Raw genomic sequence first — 16,652 nt, 5'->3', positions numbered from 1 at the left:
GAAAAGAGTTAGACAACTCGAAATCAAAGCTCAGACGCGAAGGTTGAACCTCGCGTCAAACAAGCTCAGACGCGAAGGTCGAACCTCGCGTCAAACAAGCTCAGACGCGAAGGTCGAACCACGCGAATCTGAGACGCGGAGGTTAAACCCCTCGTCAAGAAGATTAAACGACGGGGTCCAGCCCCGCGTTATGGGAACGAGTTTCCTCGTTAATTTCAAGATCAGAACTTGCCGAAGCAAGTTTAATGACCACGGAGGTCGTACTCACCACCAATCAAAGGGAGCTGAGGCGGCACATTCGCATGAGCAGCGGCGCCGCCGGCCGGTGCTGACGATGCAGATCCTCGAGCCGCAGCGGCATCGGATTTAGGAGTGACGGGCTTCTTGGGGGCCATGAGATCTCGTCGGAGGAGATGAGCAGTTGTCGCCGGAGATGAGAACGAAATTTTTTCGTTAAAGTTTCAAGAAGAGTCGAATGACTCTTGATTTGAGAGATGAGAACGAAATTTTTTCGTTAAAGTTTCAAGAAGAGTCGAATGACTCTTGATTTGACCTCTAGCGGTCTATTTATAGACAGCTATGAGCTGTCAAATCGTAACGGACGGGATTCGAGGCCATCAGCCCGCCCAAACTCGACCCTCGCGTTCGAGTTGTTTGAGCTTCCAAACGTGATGTTCACCTACGCGTTCAACTTCTCCAACTCGAGGCTCACCCACGCATTCTAATTCTCAAATGCAGAAGTCATCTCTGTGTTGAGACCACCATGACAGCAATTTCTTGGCTACCAAGGCGATTGGAGGAGTACAGATAGATTACAACCAACAACGGTGAAATCATCTGGCTCGATCAGACGGAGGGAGCAATCAATCCACTAAATTTTGGGATCCAAAGTATTCCGAAAATTCGTCCCAGTCAACCGCGAACTTTCGAAAACTTTGGAGGGGGTTCTGTAGGCTGTCTAAAAATCACAATGAATAGCTGACCCCTATCAAGCTCCGACAAGGGAAGTCACAATCAGACGACTTTCTAATCACTGCATCCGCAACTCCACAATCGCCATAAACACGACCTCATTTTTGAGATGATTGATCTTGATGGCTGCGACACCAGCACGACTAATATTATATTAGTAATTATTGGAGATGCTGATGAGCAGTGTAATGATTTTAGAAATGAAAGGTTGGACTTAGTTGGTGAGTTGCTTGGTAGAGAGCTGTGGACAAATATCCATCTAAAGACACTATGGATGTTGATTCCCATCAAGTTCCTACAACGAAAGCTACAATCAAATAGCTTTCGCACCGACAATCGAAAGTTGGTGAGTTGCTTGGTAGAGAGCTAGGGGCAAATATTCATCTTCAAAACACTATGGATGTTGATTCCCGTCAAGCTCTCACAATGAAAGCTACAATCAAATAGCTTTCGGGTCGACAATCGAAAGCGGCAAAGCACAATCCAAACGCGGGCGACCCTCGCGTTCATAGGGGTTCAATCAACGTTGACCCCCGCGTTTCCAAGCAGGCAACAAGCTAAACGCGAGTGACCCTCGCGTTCAATGGTGTTCAGCTAACACCCAACCTCGCGTCTCAATTCTAAGAGGCGAAGTTGGGTGCTAAACGCCAGATTGGGCGTTTGACTCGTTCAAACATGAGTCGAACGGTTCCAAAACCGTTTATCCTACGATCTGAGGGATTTTCGCCCACGTAGGAGCGGATATAGGGGTCAGTTACAACCTCCTATCCCCCTATAAAAGCTCAACGAACCCAACAGAGCGGGGGTTGGATTTTTGGCATCTGAACCGCACAGGTTGGATTCTGAAGATCTAAACCGCTCAGGTTGGAAATTTTTCAGTTCTCAAACAGATAAGGGCTAGCTGGTTGGATTTTTCATATCTGAACCGCACGTGTTTGGAAATTCAGAAGGATCTCAACCGCACGAAGGGTTAGCTGCAGCAACAAAATCCTTGGAGATAGGATTTTTGAATAAAACTCAGAAGATCAAATCTGAGAGGATTCTTCAACAACAGAATAACAGCTTGATCATTAACCGAATTTTCGGTTCTAACAACTCTATTCATAGAGTTCTAACTCGTTCAGAGTTCTTAAACTCGTTGAAGACAGAAGTTCATTGTTCCCACGAGAGAGAGACAGTCGGATCGTCAACGGAGAGCAAATTCGACGCGAGCAATCGAAGGAGGCATTCCATCGCTACCGAGAAGAACCCAGTTTTAAACAAAGGAGAGAATCAAATTCGTTCTCTCCTCTTTTGTAATCAAGTTGTAATCGAGATCAAAGGAATCCAAGTCAATTTTCTTTATTCTCTTCTTTGCAATTTTTCCTACAAACAGGCCATCTTGCTAGATTTTGCTATAATGCACAAAAACCCTCTAAGGCTCATATTAATAATTCTTGTGCATCTCATCAAGCTTCATCATCACATTTTTCACATACACATGCACATACTCATCATGTTCATCATAAGCATGCTCATGTGTTTAAATGTGCTTTTTGTGGTCGATTTGGTCATTTGGCCAAATTTTGTTTTGATTTAAAGAGAGTTTCACATTTGCAAAATAATTTTAAAAGATCATCCATGTTTGCAAATGTTTCAAATGTTTCTTGTGCACATGTTTATGGTCAACAAAATCAAATGGGCCTCTTTCATTGCACTAATTGCAATCGGAAAGGTCATTTACACAATTTTTGTTTTGACCGTGTTCGTGCATCATATGTGCCCAAGAGGGTTCATAACCCTAGGGCTTTGAGCTTTATTGATAGGGGTCATGTCCCTAAACAATCCGGCACCAAGAATGCTTGGGTGCCAAAATAATTTTTAAACCAAGAATTTTAGTGTTTTTATTTTTTTTCTCTTTCTTGGTTTTGAAAAATTCATTTTAAACTTTTATGAAAACAATTTCTTTTATTGGCTAAATTCTTTTGTTTTCATGATCATTGGTTTTGCTTTAATGAGAGGTTTGCATTTATTAACCCTCCGGGTTTATTGGGTGTTTATTCCTAAATCATGTTTACCAGATGCTAGAATGATTATATGGGTTAGAACCAGCTTTAGAGCTTGATATATTGTTGCCTCTCTTGAAATTCTTTTGTTAAAGATTTTGTTTTGATTTGTTGCTTTGAATTCATTATATTTCACTTATATGATGATATTTATATGTTTGTGCTTATGGATCATCTATTCGTGCCTTATAATGTATTCCATATGTGGTTTGATCAAATCCCACAAAGAAAATTCATTTCATTGATCAAACATCGGTTTTGGATATAAATTTTGATTTATGAATTCTTTTGGTTGATTTGTTTTCATTTGAAAACTTTTTTGCATGACTCTCATGTTCCTCTTCTTTGATTTCATAAATCTATTCTTTTATATGGTTTCTATATTTTTTGTGCTAATGAGACACTTCTTTCACATTGATATATTCATATGTGTTCTCATTGTCTTTATGTATGTGAGTTGTGTTTAGCATATTTTCCATCTATGCTTGCTCACATATGTTTGCCATGATCTTCATTGCATATATTCTATATGGCTTTTTGATAGAGGGAGCAATCCCTATATATATATATATATTCTTTTTATACTCACCTATGCTTATTGATAGGGGGAGCTTTTGCTCTCTTAATTCTTTTGTCCCCTTTTTAATGTTGTCAAATGGGGAGAAATATTGTGAGTATACATTTTCCTTGTTTATATGCATGTGAATTATAATTTATATATTCATTTTCTTTCATGCATATATATTTTTTTGTAAATTGTTTGTCATCATCAAAAAGGGGGAGATTGTTGGCCTTCTTGTTTTGATGATGTTTAACAAACAATTTACCACTAATGTTGTTTGTCTAGTGTTTGTACATTCCTATGTATTGTAGACAAACAACGTAGTTGGAGGATGGATGGAATAGAGCTTCAACGATCATATCCAAAGGAGGTTGGCGGAATGTCGGTGAAGCCTTGCTATTCCAAGTCAAGCTTCATCCGCGAGATTACCAAGTCAAGCTTATTGAAGATCAAGATCATTGCTTGGGTAATTTAGTTTAGGAATTTATATTATGTGTGTTAGTACTTTAAGCTCAATCATATACACACATACACGTTTTGGTTTTTGTATATATATAGTTATATATATACATATATGTTTTGGTTTGATAGTTTTTAAGTTTTACTATGAAACAATTGAATATAATTAGAAAACATATTTTTTGTTTCATACTCATATGCATATATATGATTTCATCAATATCAATTTTAGTTAGTTAAATGAAATCATGTTTTAGTGCATTATATGTGTATTTTGATAAAATACTACATTCATTGTTTATAGACTTCATAACAATAGTTTATATCTTTCTTCAAGTCTATAAAATCATTTTGTAAAGTTTCAAAAGTTGGTTTAGCCAAAATGTCAAAATTCACATGTTTACATTTTCGTGTTTTGGACTATTTTGCAAAATGATGATATTTTTCATTTGGGAAGTCCTTTTTCAAAATCAGTCATTGTAGCATGTTTATTATCATGTCTACAATCATTCCCCAAAGTTTCACATTTTTTGGAATTTGTTTGATATTTTTAAACAGTGTTTTAAAATCAGCAAAACAGGTTTTTCATGTGTCAGATTTCGGTCGACCGCACCGGTCGACCGATCATTTGATCTTTCATCACTGGGCGACAGAGAGTCTGTCGGTCGACCGGTCCGGTCGACCGAAAGCTCCATCGGTCGATCGCACCGGTCGACCGACGATAGTCCAGAACTGTTTCTTCGTGTGTTTGCTCTCCGTCGGTCGACCGACGAAATTTCCGGTCGACCGACGAAATTTCCGGTCGACCGACAATAGATCCGTTGGCTTCCAACGGCTATTTCTCTGAGCTGTTTGCTGGGACTGTTTTTGTCTTTTGCTAAGGGTTTTGACTGAGATTTAGAGTGGGTATAAATATCCTATTGCTGCTCTCTTTCAACCTAATAAGAGAAAAGTTTTTAAGAGGTTTACAAGTTTTTTTAAGGGTTTAGTGTTTGTTTAAAAAGCTTTTAAGCATTTACAAGAGTTTGATTTGTGGAGGAGATCATCCTTGGTGTTTGAGCATTCATTCTTCTCCCTCTCTCTTGTCATCTATAGAGAAGTTTCCTTAAACTCAATTCTAGCATTTTATAAGTTTGTTCTTAATTTCATAAGCTAGATTTCATATTGAGTTTATATTGTTTTATCTCTTTGTTCACACACAACCTATTGAGCTTATTGTATTTACATTCATAGTATAATTTAGGGTTGTGAGTTTGTGACATTGAGAGTGAGCTTAATTGAGTTCTCACCTTGTTAGAGAGAACAATTATTTGTTATATTGTGCTTAATTATGATGATTCACTTGTAATACACTTGTACACCGAGAGAAGTGTGTGGTGAGAGACGGGGTCAAATCCAAGAGGAGTGGCGTCGGTTGACGTGCCTAGAGAGAGGTTATAACCGAACACTTGAGGAGGAGGACACGGGCTAGGACCAACACTTAGTGTGTGAGGTGTGATTGCATAGTGAGTGTATTGTGAGGTGTAAGCGTTGTTCGGGTGAACGTAGAAAACCCGGTTGAGATAGTGGAGATCTCCTCGAGGTGAGGAGCGGAGACGTAGGTCGTGGGGACCGAACTCCGTAATCATATTGGTTGTTTGTGATTGCATTGGCGCACTTACTTTTATGTTCATATCTTATATCGCCTTTGTATATTACTTGTTGATTATATTGCCCACTATCTAGTTTAGATTGTTTACCCTTGAGTTTATATATTCTTGCACATACATTGCCTATATCTCTTTGTTAGGATATATCTTGTTGTTCATATTGCTTATCCTAGCTCATATACATTGTTGTATTTCATACTTACTAGGATAACTTGTTAATAAGTTTTAATTGGCATTAAATCGGATTAGATTAGCATAAGACCCTAAGCACCCTCCCTCTAGGGTCTAACAAATATAATGCACATTCTCAATGCATAAAACTTATAATTTCCAAAAAGATATATTTATTGGCTTTTTTTTTGCTATACACTTTTTTGCTAAAAGGAACTTATAATTTTAATTTATATTCCTTTTAGAATCTCAAATATATATAATAGATATTTAACTATATGAGCCATTATTGTTCATGAAGTATGATATGGTTATGATATGGAACATTCTAGACAATTAAAAAAGAGAAAGAAAAGAAAGATAAAATGTTGTATGCCATATGGAATATTTTAAAAACCTAAAGAAAGATAAAGAGGGATAAAAAATAAAAGATGCCTCTTGTTAAATTACCTTTTTCCATCTAAATATAATAAATAAGAATATGTCCCACCACTCATTCAAATTTTAGATTACCCCCACTTAGTTTTTTTTATATACAAGTATAGACTAGCATAGGCTAGTATAAACAAGTATAGATACCTTAAATGATCCAGCAATTATCTATTGAATTTGAATATCACAAAATATTCACAATCTGTCTCTATGTGATTCACCACCAGGGAGGCAAGGACATCAACAAATGCCAGCTAAATGATTCTGATACATTGCTCAGCTCAACATTTGTATCCTTATTTTAAAAAAGAGACCCTCAATCAGCCAAATAATCACAACAAATCAACTATACAATCCAATTCAATTTGCAATAAAACAATACACCCACCATCCACCAACGACAAACCAAGTAACGACAATGTGGTAATTTTCGGAAAAAACCCGCAAAACTTTGAGACTATTGGCACCAAGCTTCTCTAAACTTTTTAATTTCACTAAAACCCTGGACTTTGGGGCTTCTGGAAAACACCCCCAAACTGATAAATTTTAGGGAACTCCGGGAAAGTGTTAATGGATCAAAATCTGTACAATAAAACTAATGATCGGTGACGTCTTTAACGCCACTGGGGGCTCGTCGGGTAAATTTGGTGGGGGGTTCTGTGGGACACCGCAGAGTTCAGAGGGTTTAGTGAAATAAAAATAAGCTCAGGAAAGTTCGTGAGAAACGCCCCAAAGTTCAGAGGAATTGGCCAAAAATTACCGCCTAATTAAAACGTGGGAAAGGTCTCGACACGCCTACTAATGTACACGTGGCAATCATCCTTCGGCGTGATTGTAGGCACGTAAACAATATCATCACATCCGTCCGTTCTCAGCCTCCTAAAATCCACCAGCGACACGAACAGGGCGATGAACAGAACGAGGTGATTGATCGCGTACCTCTGGCCCACACACTGGTGGGGCCCGGCTCCGAACGCCAAGAAGTTCCTCCTGAACACCCGGTCCTCCTGCTTCTCCTCGCCGAACCGATCCGGATCGAACCTCCCCGGTTCGCTAAACCCCTGGAAGGACGATTCGAAGACAGACGGAAAGACGATCGTGCCCTTGGGAATCGTGTACCAGTCGGTCAGCGGGAAGTTCTCCGCGGCGATTGTGAGGCACCATCGTCCGCCGCGGCCGGAACGCTCACCACCTCCCGCGCGACCTGCTCCGTGTCTTCATCCTCCGTATCTGCTGGCGGCGGTGATCGGACGTCCGCTCTCGCGGTGACCAGATCGCAGGCGACCTCTTTTCCTCACTCGATCCAAGACGTCGGGTGGCGAATCGAGTAAGGTCACCGCCAGAGAAGCGACGACGTCGAGGCGTCCTGGGCGGCGAAGAGGAAGTCGAAGAGGTGACCTCCGATCTCGAGATCGCCGGTGCTCCGGAGGCGGCGGAGCGCCGCCTCTCCGCGGGCGGCGCGACCTCCCTCAGGGTTTCCTGCATCCAGAAGTCGACTAAACAGCTCGGCTTCTCTTCCGCCTCATTCTCCGCCTGTGCTCTCGACACGCAGGCTGATAAAGTCTCGTCGATCATGACCGGTCCACCGTAGGCCTCGCGTTTCCGGAAAAGGCGAACCCAGGCAGATCGAAAGGGATGGCCATCAAGCCGACATTGACAGATTGGTAGTCAAGGTTAAACCGGCTCTCGCGACGGACTCAGGTACGGCCCGCGGACGAGCATCGCTGCGAGGTCTCGGGGTTCATGTCCCGACAGAGCGGTCCTGAGCTGATGGGCTCGTCGGGGCCGACATCTCGACCCAGCGACCCAAATGAGCGACGATCACGTTCTGCTGGACGCGGAGGTAGGTGGAGGCGGCCTTGGGCGTGAAGTTGGGCGCGACATCCTTCGACGGAGGTCTTTATGGCCTGGTCGAAACATGTAGATCAGGTTGTGCTCGCCGAAGAGCTTCTTGGCGGAAGGGGTGGCGATGAGGTGGAAGGCGTCGGGGCGGACGTTGGCGAAGACTTTGTGGGAGAGGTCGGTGAGCGGACGAAGAGGATGAATTTGCCGGACGAGGAAGTTGGCGGAGAGGCGGCGGGCTTGGCGGAGTCGCCTGATCAGCCAGAACTTGGTTGGGTTTAGGAATCATGGGGACGACGGAGCCAAGGAAGGGGACGATCAAGTTGGGCCCGGGGAGTGGGCCCTTTTTGCGGAGGTAGGAGAGCTGCTGGAGGAGGATGAGGAGGAGGAGGAGGGAGGAGAGCAGGACTGAGATGAGGAACAAGACGTCCATTGTCTCTCTTTCTCTCTCTTTTTTCTTTTTTTCAATTTTCAATTTTCAATGGTTTGAGAGCAGGGAGAGGAGGGGTGTCAGGCTTTTCATACTCAGGCCGACGGTCGTAATAAACGAAGCGGGGAGTTAATTTGAAGGGGGGGGTTGTAACAAGGTTGAAATTCAAAGAGGGGGGGATAAAAGAGAGGGAGAGGGATTGGTCAAGATGGTTGACAATGAGAAGAGAAAGGAAAGTGTTAATTCAATTTTGGAACGCTTCGAGGGGGAGGGGAGAGTCAGGAAGAGGCGGATTCAAAGATTTTGTCTTTGGAATGCTGTGGAGGGGATTCGGATCCTCTCCACTACAAAAAAAAACAGTGGAGGGACCACTACATAATCACGGCCATTGATTATGTAGTTAATGATTGTAATTTTTTCTTTTAGTGCAAATTAGGAATGAGTGCAATACACGGAGGTATGGTAAGTGTTAGATTTAGATTGTATCATAACCGCCTACTAAATAATCAACGATTGAGATTAAAAGCAGTGGTCTCTCCACTACTTTTTTGTAGTGGAGAGGATCCAAATCCCTGTGGAGGAATGTTTTAATTCAATTTGGATTCTCCCTTTATCTAATTAGGTTAGATGATAGATCTTTTCATTACTTTAAAAAAAATTTATAGAAAATAACAATAATTTAAATATAAAGAAAGGGTGCGAGAGAGCAGTAATCCTTTGATAAATGTATTGATCCGAAAGTTCTTGAATTTTGCTAAGATAAAAAGATACACAATTAATTAATAAGATAACACTGGACAGTTCTCCCCCACCCCTTCCTTTCTTTAGTTTTAAGAAATTAATGTGACAAGTCAAAAACTAATGCCACTTTATTACAAATAGAAATAAGTTTGCCACCACATGTGCGAGAAGGGGGAGGAAAAAGAAAAGGGAAAAATGTTTCTAGGCCCCCAAAAAAGAAAGGGGATGTGACTAAGCCCCCTGTATTTTTTTTTTGTGTTCCAAAGCCGCCAATACATAAAGTAATGAAGTTTCAGCCCCTTTTTCATTTCCCAGACAGCACAGACAACAACTTATTTTGAAAATCCAAAATTGCCTTCTCTATCTTCTCTCTTCTCAGGCTGAAAGCGAGAGCGGAGAATCCCAACGGGCGGAGAATCCCAACGGGCGGCTTTGAAACAGGGAGCGGCGAGCGGTGGCGAGCCGGCGAATGGAGAGAGGTGACGACGTGTGACGATGAACAAGCGGAGGCAAGCTACGTCGAGCTGCGGCGAGCAGCGAGTGATGGCGAGCACGAGCGATAGCCTGAATTGAGCCCGCTGTAAAATTTTTAACCCTCTTGTTCTCTTATTCTCCATTTCCCCCTTTTCTAAACCTGGTCATTCCTTCTTGGGTAATTGTCAGATTTTAAAATCTGATCATTCCATTATTTTGAAATATGATCATTCCAATGCTTCATATTGATTCATTATGTAAATAATTATAAAATTAACATAATTAGATGCATATTCACAAATTATGAAGAGTTCTAGGGTGTCATGTACTTGATTCCATGGCCTGGACCACAACTGATATTTGTTGCTTTGACAGTTTGAGCACCATCGACGATTGATATGCAGTCATCACCTTCATTACAAATATATCAAGTAATAGTTAGAAAATTAACATATTTAGGGGCATGGTCATTTTTTGTCAAAATATTTACCTGTGCCAATGTTACAGTGGTCCAAATTTATGTTTTGAGTGCTTGTAATATGAATTCCGTCAGTGTTTGGGCTATTCTCCGGTGCTGTGATACTGAGGTAAGATGCTCTAAAATTCGTACATTTTTCAAACTGTTCATGGATCTGCTGGCTATTTTTCACCTTCAGGTTCTCAACCACCAAGTTATTTGATCCGTAAAAGGTTATCGCCTATTTAAACAAAAGGAAACAGGAAAATATAAGTTTTGAAGACAAATGGATACCACTTAATTGAACTCTATAACAAAGTACTTGTAGATGGACTTACAGTTGGAGCATTCTTGCAAGGCTAAAATTCACAAAAGGAAAATACAAGACATTTAGTCATTTACCTGGACTTACAGTTGGAGCATTCTTGCAAGGCTAAAATTCACAAAAGGAAAATACAAGACATTTAGTCATTTACCTGCACAATGTAATTGTATTTTAATAAAAAGGGAAATAAAATAAAATAAAAGGCTTACAAGATATTTATTAATTTTACAGGAATTCTTCCACCATATCTGTCCATTACCATTGATGATTCCTCCACCGGTAACCTGAAGATTGTTTACTCCATCAAATAGGATCCAATGCCTCCTGTTAGTTTCATCCCATGCTGATCTATGTGGGGGAGCCTTGATCATTCCCTTGATCTATACAAATTGGCAATATATATGGAAAATATCAGTAGAGCATAGTTTCATGAATGAACTTTTTTGAGTATGATGAAGGGTATCCTTTCCTATATAACATACCATTTACTGTGACTTTTGATTTGCATGGAGCAGAAAAGGTGGTCGGCTTTAAGAGATATCTTTTCTTTGCAGGTACAATGAGAGTAGCCGAAGAGGGTGATGGACATACTTTTGACCACGCCTTGTTAAACGCCTGGAAAAATATTCGAAGGCATAAGAAATTTATCTTGGTATTGTTGTGGACTTTGCCTCATTTGATAAGTAACTGGTATTGTTGTGGCGGTCGAGAAATTGAAATGGTAACAAACTTGTGTATTTTATCTGGGTGAAACTTATCGGATATTGTTCTGAGAACGATAAAAAAAACTTCTTGTCTATGAGTTCATGCCGAGAGGAAGCTTAGAGAATCATTTATTTAAGAGTATATTACTATTCTGCGATGCTTCATTCTTTGTGTTAACTATACATAAGCTCATAATATGTACCGCTTTTATTAGATTTTTGACAACCATTTTCATCTTTTGTAGCGCAACCAATAAGTTGGAATGCGCGAGTGAATATTGTTGTTGATGTTGCTAGAGGATTATCATTCCTACACAGTTGTAGAATGATGAGAATAGAAGCATCAAGCAAAGACATTAGATAAGGATGGAAGTTGTTCTAAAAATTGATTGATTGAATCAAAACTTATGTGCATGTCTGTATTGTGTATATTAATTTCGTTGTGTAAACAGTTGATGTGGATGACAAACAATGCAACAAGCTTGATCTTTATAGATCTAATTGTATTTCTGGTGTTTTTGTCACCATATGTTTACGTTTTGTTTTGATACAACATATATTTAACAGGTTCAAACGAAAAGCTACATGTTCACTTGAATGTTAAATAGGAAAAACTAATACTTAACATGTACATTTGACAAGTTAACATATTCAGTTACATGTTATCATGTTATAAAGAAAGCTAATATGTAACAGTGAAAGTTAACATATTATGCTAAAAGTTAACATATACAGCTGACAGTTAACATGTTCACATGAAAATTAATATATACACTTGAAAGTTAACATGTTCAGATAAAAGTTAACATATTATGCTGAAAGTTAACATATACATTTGGAAGTTAACATATACAGATGAGAGTTAACATACTCACGTGAAAATTCAGATATGAAGCCGTCCCCTGCGAGCACCAAGACATTTTGTAGGAAATACAAACAATATACCCCAACTAAACAAGTTCATTACACAAAGCTTCGTACATTCTTACAGCTAATATTGCTTGAGTGCACAATAGCATTTTTGTAGCAGCATATTATCATTTTCATAGTAGCATATTATCATTTTCTTACATCTTAGAATGTAAGTTAACATGTTCATGCTAAAGTCAACATCTTAGAATGAAAGTTAACATGTTCAACTAAGAGTTAACGTGTTCAAATTGTAGTTAACATATACATCTAAAAGTTAAGATGTACAAATTGTAGTTAACCTTTTTATTCAAAAATTAATATGTTTTATTAAAAGTTAAGATCTTCACTTAAAAGTTAGCTAAAGAATCTGAACGTCAATGTATACAGTTGAAACCCAAAATTTTCTTTTGAAAGTTAACATGTTTTCGCGTGAATTTGCTTTTTTGCACATACTTTATTACCATCAAATTGTGGTTTCTATTTACTTTATTAGTATCATATTTCTTGCTAATGGTGTATAATCTGTATAATACTGCATGAAGTTTTCAGATGGTATCCTAATTTTGACTTTATTCGGGAAGTTTTCACATGCTAATCAAGAGAAGCAAGAAGAACCAGCACACTGTTCAGTTTGAATCTTGAGAACCAATTTCTGAACAAAAACACAGTTGATTCAACTGAGAATAGTGAGCACGCTAATGGTAAGATTGAAGAAGAGTTCAACTTCCACAATCAAAGAGCATTATCAACTCGCAGCAAAGGCGAAATCCAAGAACCTGAAATGAATGAAGGAGGATGATGATGAGTATATTAATTTAGTTGTGTAAACAATTGATGTGGATGACAAACATTACAACAAGCTTGACCTTTATTGTTTTTATTGTATTTCTGGTATTTTTGCTACCATATATTTACGTTTTGTTTTGATACAACATATATTTAACAGGTTCAAATGAAAAGCTATATGTTTACTTGAATATCAACAGGAAAAGCTAATACTTAATATGTACATTTGACAAGTTAACATATTCAGTTGTATGTTATCATGTTATAAAGAAGATGACTGTAACAGTGAAAATTAACATATTATACTGAAAGTTAACATATTCAGCTGATAGTTAACATGCAGTGATGAAGTATAACATGTTCGTAAGAAAGTTAACATATGCAGATTAAAATTAACATATACAGCTGATAGTTAACATGTTCATAAGAAAATTAACATGTTCAGGTGAAAGTTAACATGATCAAATGAGAGTTAATATGTTAGTGTTAAAGTCAACATGTTAGATTGAAAGTCAAAATTATTCTGTTGTTTATACGTCTAGTTCTATTTCTTCCCTTCCTGTTAGTAGTAATTAGTAGCAATATTTAGATTCCATCTCTTGACACACTTTGCATATGAGAGTTAACATGCTCACGTGAAAGTTAACATGTTCAGGTTAAAGATAATATTTTTAGTTTAAATTTAATATATTCAGCTGAAAGTTAACATCTTCACTATAAAGTCTACAGAATTTGAAAGCCGGTAGTTCTAAGATTATAAGTCTAATCATATCGTGTATTCAAGCAATATCGGCTGTAGGAATGTAAGAATTTTATTATGGTGAACGTTAACATATTATGATGAAAATTAACATGTTCAGCTGAAAGTTAACATGTTATAAAGAAAGTTAACTTATTATGGTAAAAGTTAACATGTAATAGTGAATGTTAACATATTATGATGAAAGTTAACATGTTTAGCTGAAAGTTAGCATGTTACAAAGAAAGTTAACATATTATTATGAAAGTTAACATGTTACGAAGAAAGTTAACATATTATGAAGAAAGTTAAACATATGTAAATTATTCAAGCCCACAATTATGAGTCATTCTCCTACTCAGTTTCGAGTACAACCACATAAAATAGCTAACATATCATAAGTTCTCACAAGTTCAGACATGTTCTTTTATACAAATATCTTACAAAAACCACTCCAATCTCTATGCAAATCTACGCAATTTAGTATACATGCATTCTTTAGAAAGAATCTGAGCTTGATCTTCGCAACTGATACTTTGGTTCTGGTGGCGGCGCAGAATGTAATATCGTATCCAACTCCTGAAAAAAAAACAAATGAAAAAACCGAGTTACTTGGCCATTTCATCAAACACCTACAACCCCCATCTCCTCCTCCCCGTCCTCAACCACCCCCTCCTCAACCCCCATCTTCATTTAAAACTATCATCTTATCACTGAAACCATGCCTTTATACAACAAAAAGCCCCAAAACCCTCCACATTTTACCTTGTTGATAACTATCTACCTGCGGCTGAGATCCAGAGGCGTAGGAGATGAAGCCGGAGAGGAGGAAGACGGGCAGGGAGAGCAGACCGATCCGCTCGTGGAGGAGGACCAGTGACGTAGCCAGGAATTTTTTTTTGCCCTGGGTGAAAAAATAACAAAGCAAAAAAAATTAAACCCACTGGATTCTCTGAAGGGGTGCTCTTTACACTAACAGGGAACATGTAGAGCTGTTGAACTGCAAAATTTTGGAAGTGAAATCAAAATGATCAATTTGCCACCACTGACTTTGTTTCTATTGAACACTAAACTCACTGGATGTCTTGAGTTTTTTGCATAAAAACCACAAATTTCCACCTTTAAAACAGACGAGCAATGAGACAATGGAGAGTTAAAATTGGGAATGTAACATACCAATTAAAATGTCAAAAAGATGACATTTTTATCAACAAAAAGTGAAATTTTTCACTATGGTTGGCTCGAATGCTACCAATAAAGTTACAGAAGGGATCAAATTGAGAAAAAAAGAGAAACTCATCTCCAGAAACCTAGATCTGTAGGAAAATTGGCTAAAAATGGGAAAATTTTTGAGAAAGGGAAGAACCTTGAGCATGAACAGCAGCTACAACAGAGTCCTCTCTCGTGCCGCAATTGCCCATTTTCTTTCTCCTCTCTCTCATTCTAATCCTTGAGTGGAGAGCTAGGGATCGGCGAGGAGGCTGGGGAGGAGGCCGAGGTGGAGGGGGCGGTCCCAAAAGGAGATGAGGGCGGTGTGGAGCTCACGGAGGGGCACATAGCAAAGGAAGACCCACTAGATGCCAAATAATTGTGATGGCATATCACCAGCTCCATGGGTTAAGAGAAAGAGTTCATGGGTGAGAGACATGGGCATTTTAGGTAGATTGGTCAAAATACACCCAGTACATATATACAAATGGGCTTTTGGGACTAGACCATACTTTTCATACTTTTTTGGGGCTAAATGCTAAGGGAAATAATTGGTGAGGCTAAGTCACATATGGATCTTTTTTTTAGGGCCTTGAAACATTTTTCCCAAAAGAAAAAAGAAAAACAAAAACGTGTAGTGCATGGGGACTAAAATACCAAAAATGGTGTCGTCAGAGTAAATGGGGTCCTCCTGCTGCCTTTTGTTCGGCGTTGGGTTGGGATACAATTTCGGCTCTTATTCGGCTTGTTGATATTTGCTAATTAATCTTAGTGTCTATGCTAATTTACACCTAAATCTATGTCATTATTGGTCTCTGTCATCACCAGCATAATCCTCTTGTCAAGATAATGAAGCCACATCGATGTTAGTTGGAGGATTAGAGTTTTGCTGAAAAAGTATTAAAAGTCACAATTTGGATGTAAAACTTTTGGCTTATATATTTTCTCTCCGTCTTATGAATGGACAGTGCACTTTGATGTATTTTAATTTTTACAATTTGTACGTGCAGCATTTGTGTCCTATCCGAGTCAAAATCTTGTCCGCAATCGAGCAACAGTAACGAGGGTCGATTCGCAATTAACCCAAAATAAAACTAATAGAGATATTCAGTTCCAGAAGAGCGATGCCGTGAAAGGTCTATCCGCAATCCGCAATTATAATTCTTTTAGTAATATTGAGTTGCAGCTAAAGCAGAGAAAATTCAACTGAGATTATTCTATTCGAGTCAAGGCTTACGATCGAGGTTCTAGTAAGTGAAAGGAACTGTGTAGATCCTTGAGTACGTCGCAAAGGTCGAGTTATTTTATTTTAGTAGTCATCTTCGAAGGATGCAANGAGAATTTCCGTTATTTTTTTTTTCATTCCATATCACTAATCTAGCACTACTTTGTTGATCGCTATTTCAAAATCGAGCAAAAAATTATCTCAAAATATTTAAATATCACATATAAATGTCCTATAGTAACAAAAAAATCTAGAAACCATTAGTTTTTTTTCTCTACATATCCAATAATATCTTATAACTGAGGGTACTAAAGTAAAACTTTTAGAAATTTTAAGGTATTTAAGTGAAACAATTTATAAAATGAGGGTAATTTATATGCAACAAGAGGTAAAATAAGAGGGCACCAATGTGCAGCATACTTTCTTTTGGCTATTTTAGATAAGCCCCTGAAACTTTAGAAATGTCTCTTAACCCCAAACATTTGGGCGTGTAACAAAATCCTTGAAACATTATGCAA

The 16,652-nt window shown here is 38.6% G+C and overlaps 1 protein-coding gene and 1 pseudogene across 1 annotated transcript; both read right to left on the bottom strand.

Moving 5' to 3' along the window:
• LOC109838742 lies at window positions 6,567-8,663 on the bottom strand (annotated as a pseudogene).
• Window positions 10,091-15,121, bottom strand: LOC109838735 (polygalacturonase-like). Its single transcript, XM_020407159.1, has 8 exons — window positions 15,067-15,121; window positions 14,678-14,700; window positions 14,485-14,604; window positions 11,049-11,174; window positions 10,769-10,939; window positions 10,647-10,667; window positions 10,268-10,475; window positions 10,091-10,188 (listed from the first exon to the last, which is right to left on the bottom strand). Exons 1-8 carry the CDS (start codon window positions 15,119-15,121, stop codon window positions 10,091-10,093), a joined length of 822 nt encoding a protein of 273 aa, XP_020262748.1.

This window comes from Asparagus officinalis, chromosome 1 (assembly GCF_001876935.1).
Source record: "Asparagus officinalis chromosome 1, Aspof.V1, whole genome shotgun sequence".
In the NCBI taxonomy this organism is placed as follows: domain Eukaryota; kingdom Viridiplantae; phylum Streptophyta; class Magnoliopsida; order Asparagales; family Asparagaceae; genus Asparagus; species Asparagus officinalis.
Note: the sequence above shows the minus strand (reverse complement) of the source record. Positions and strands in the feature narration are given on the sequence as shown.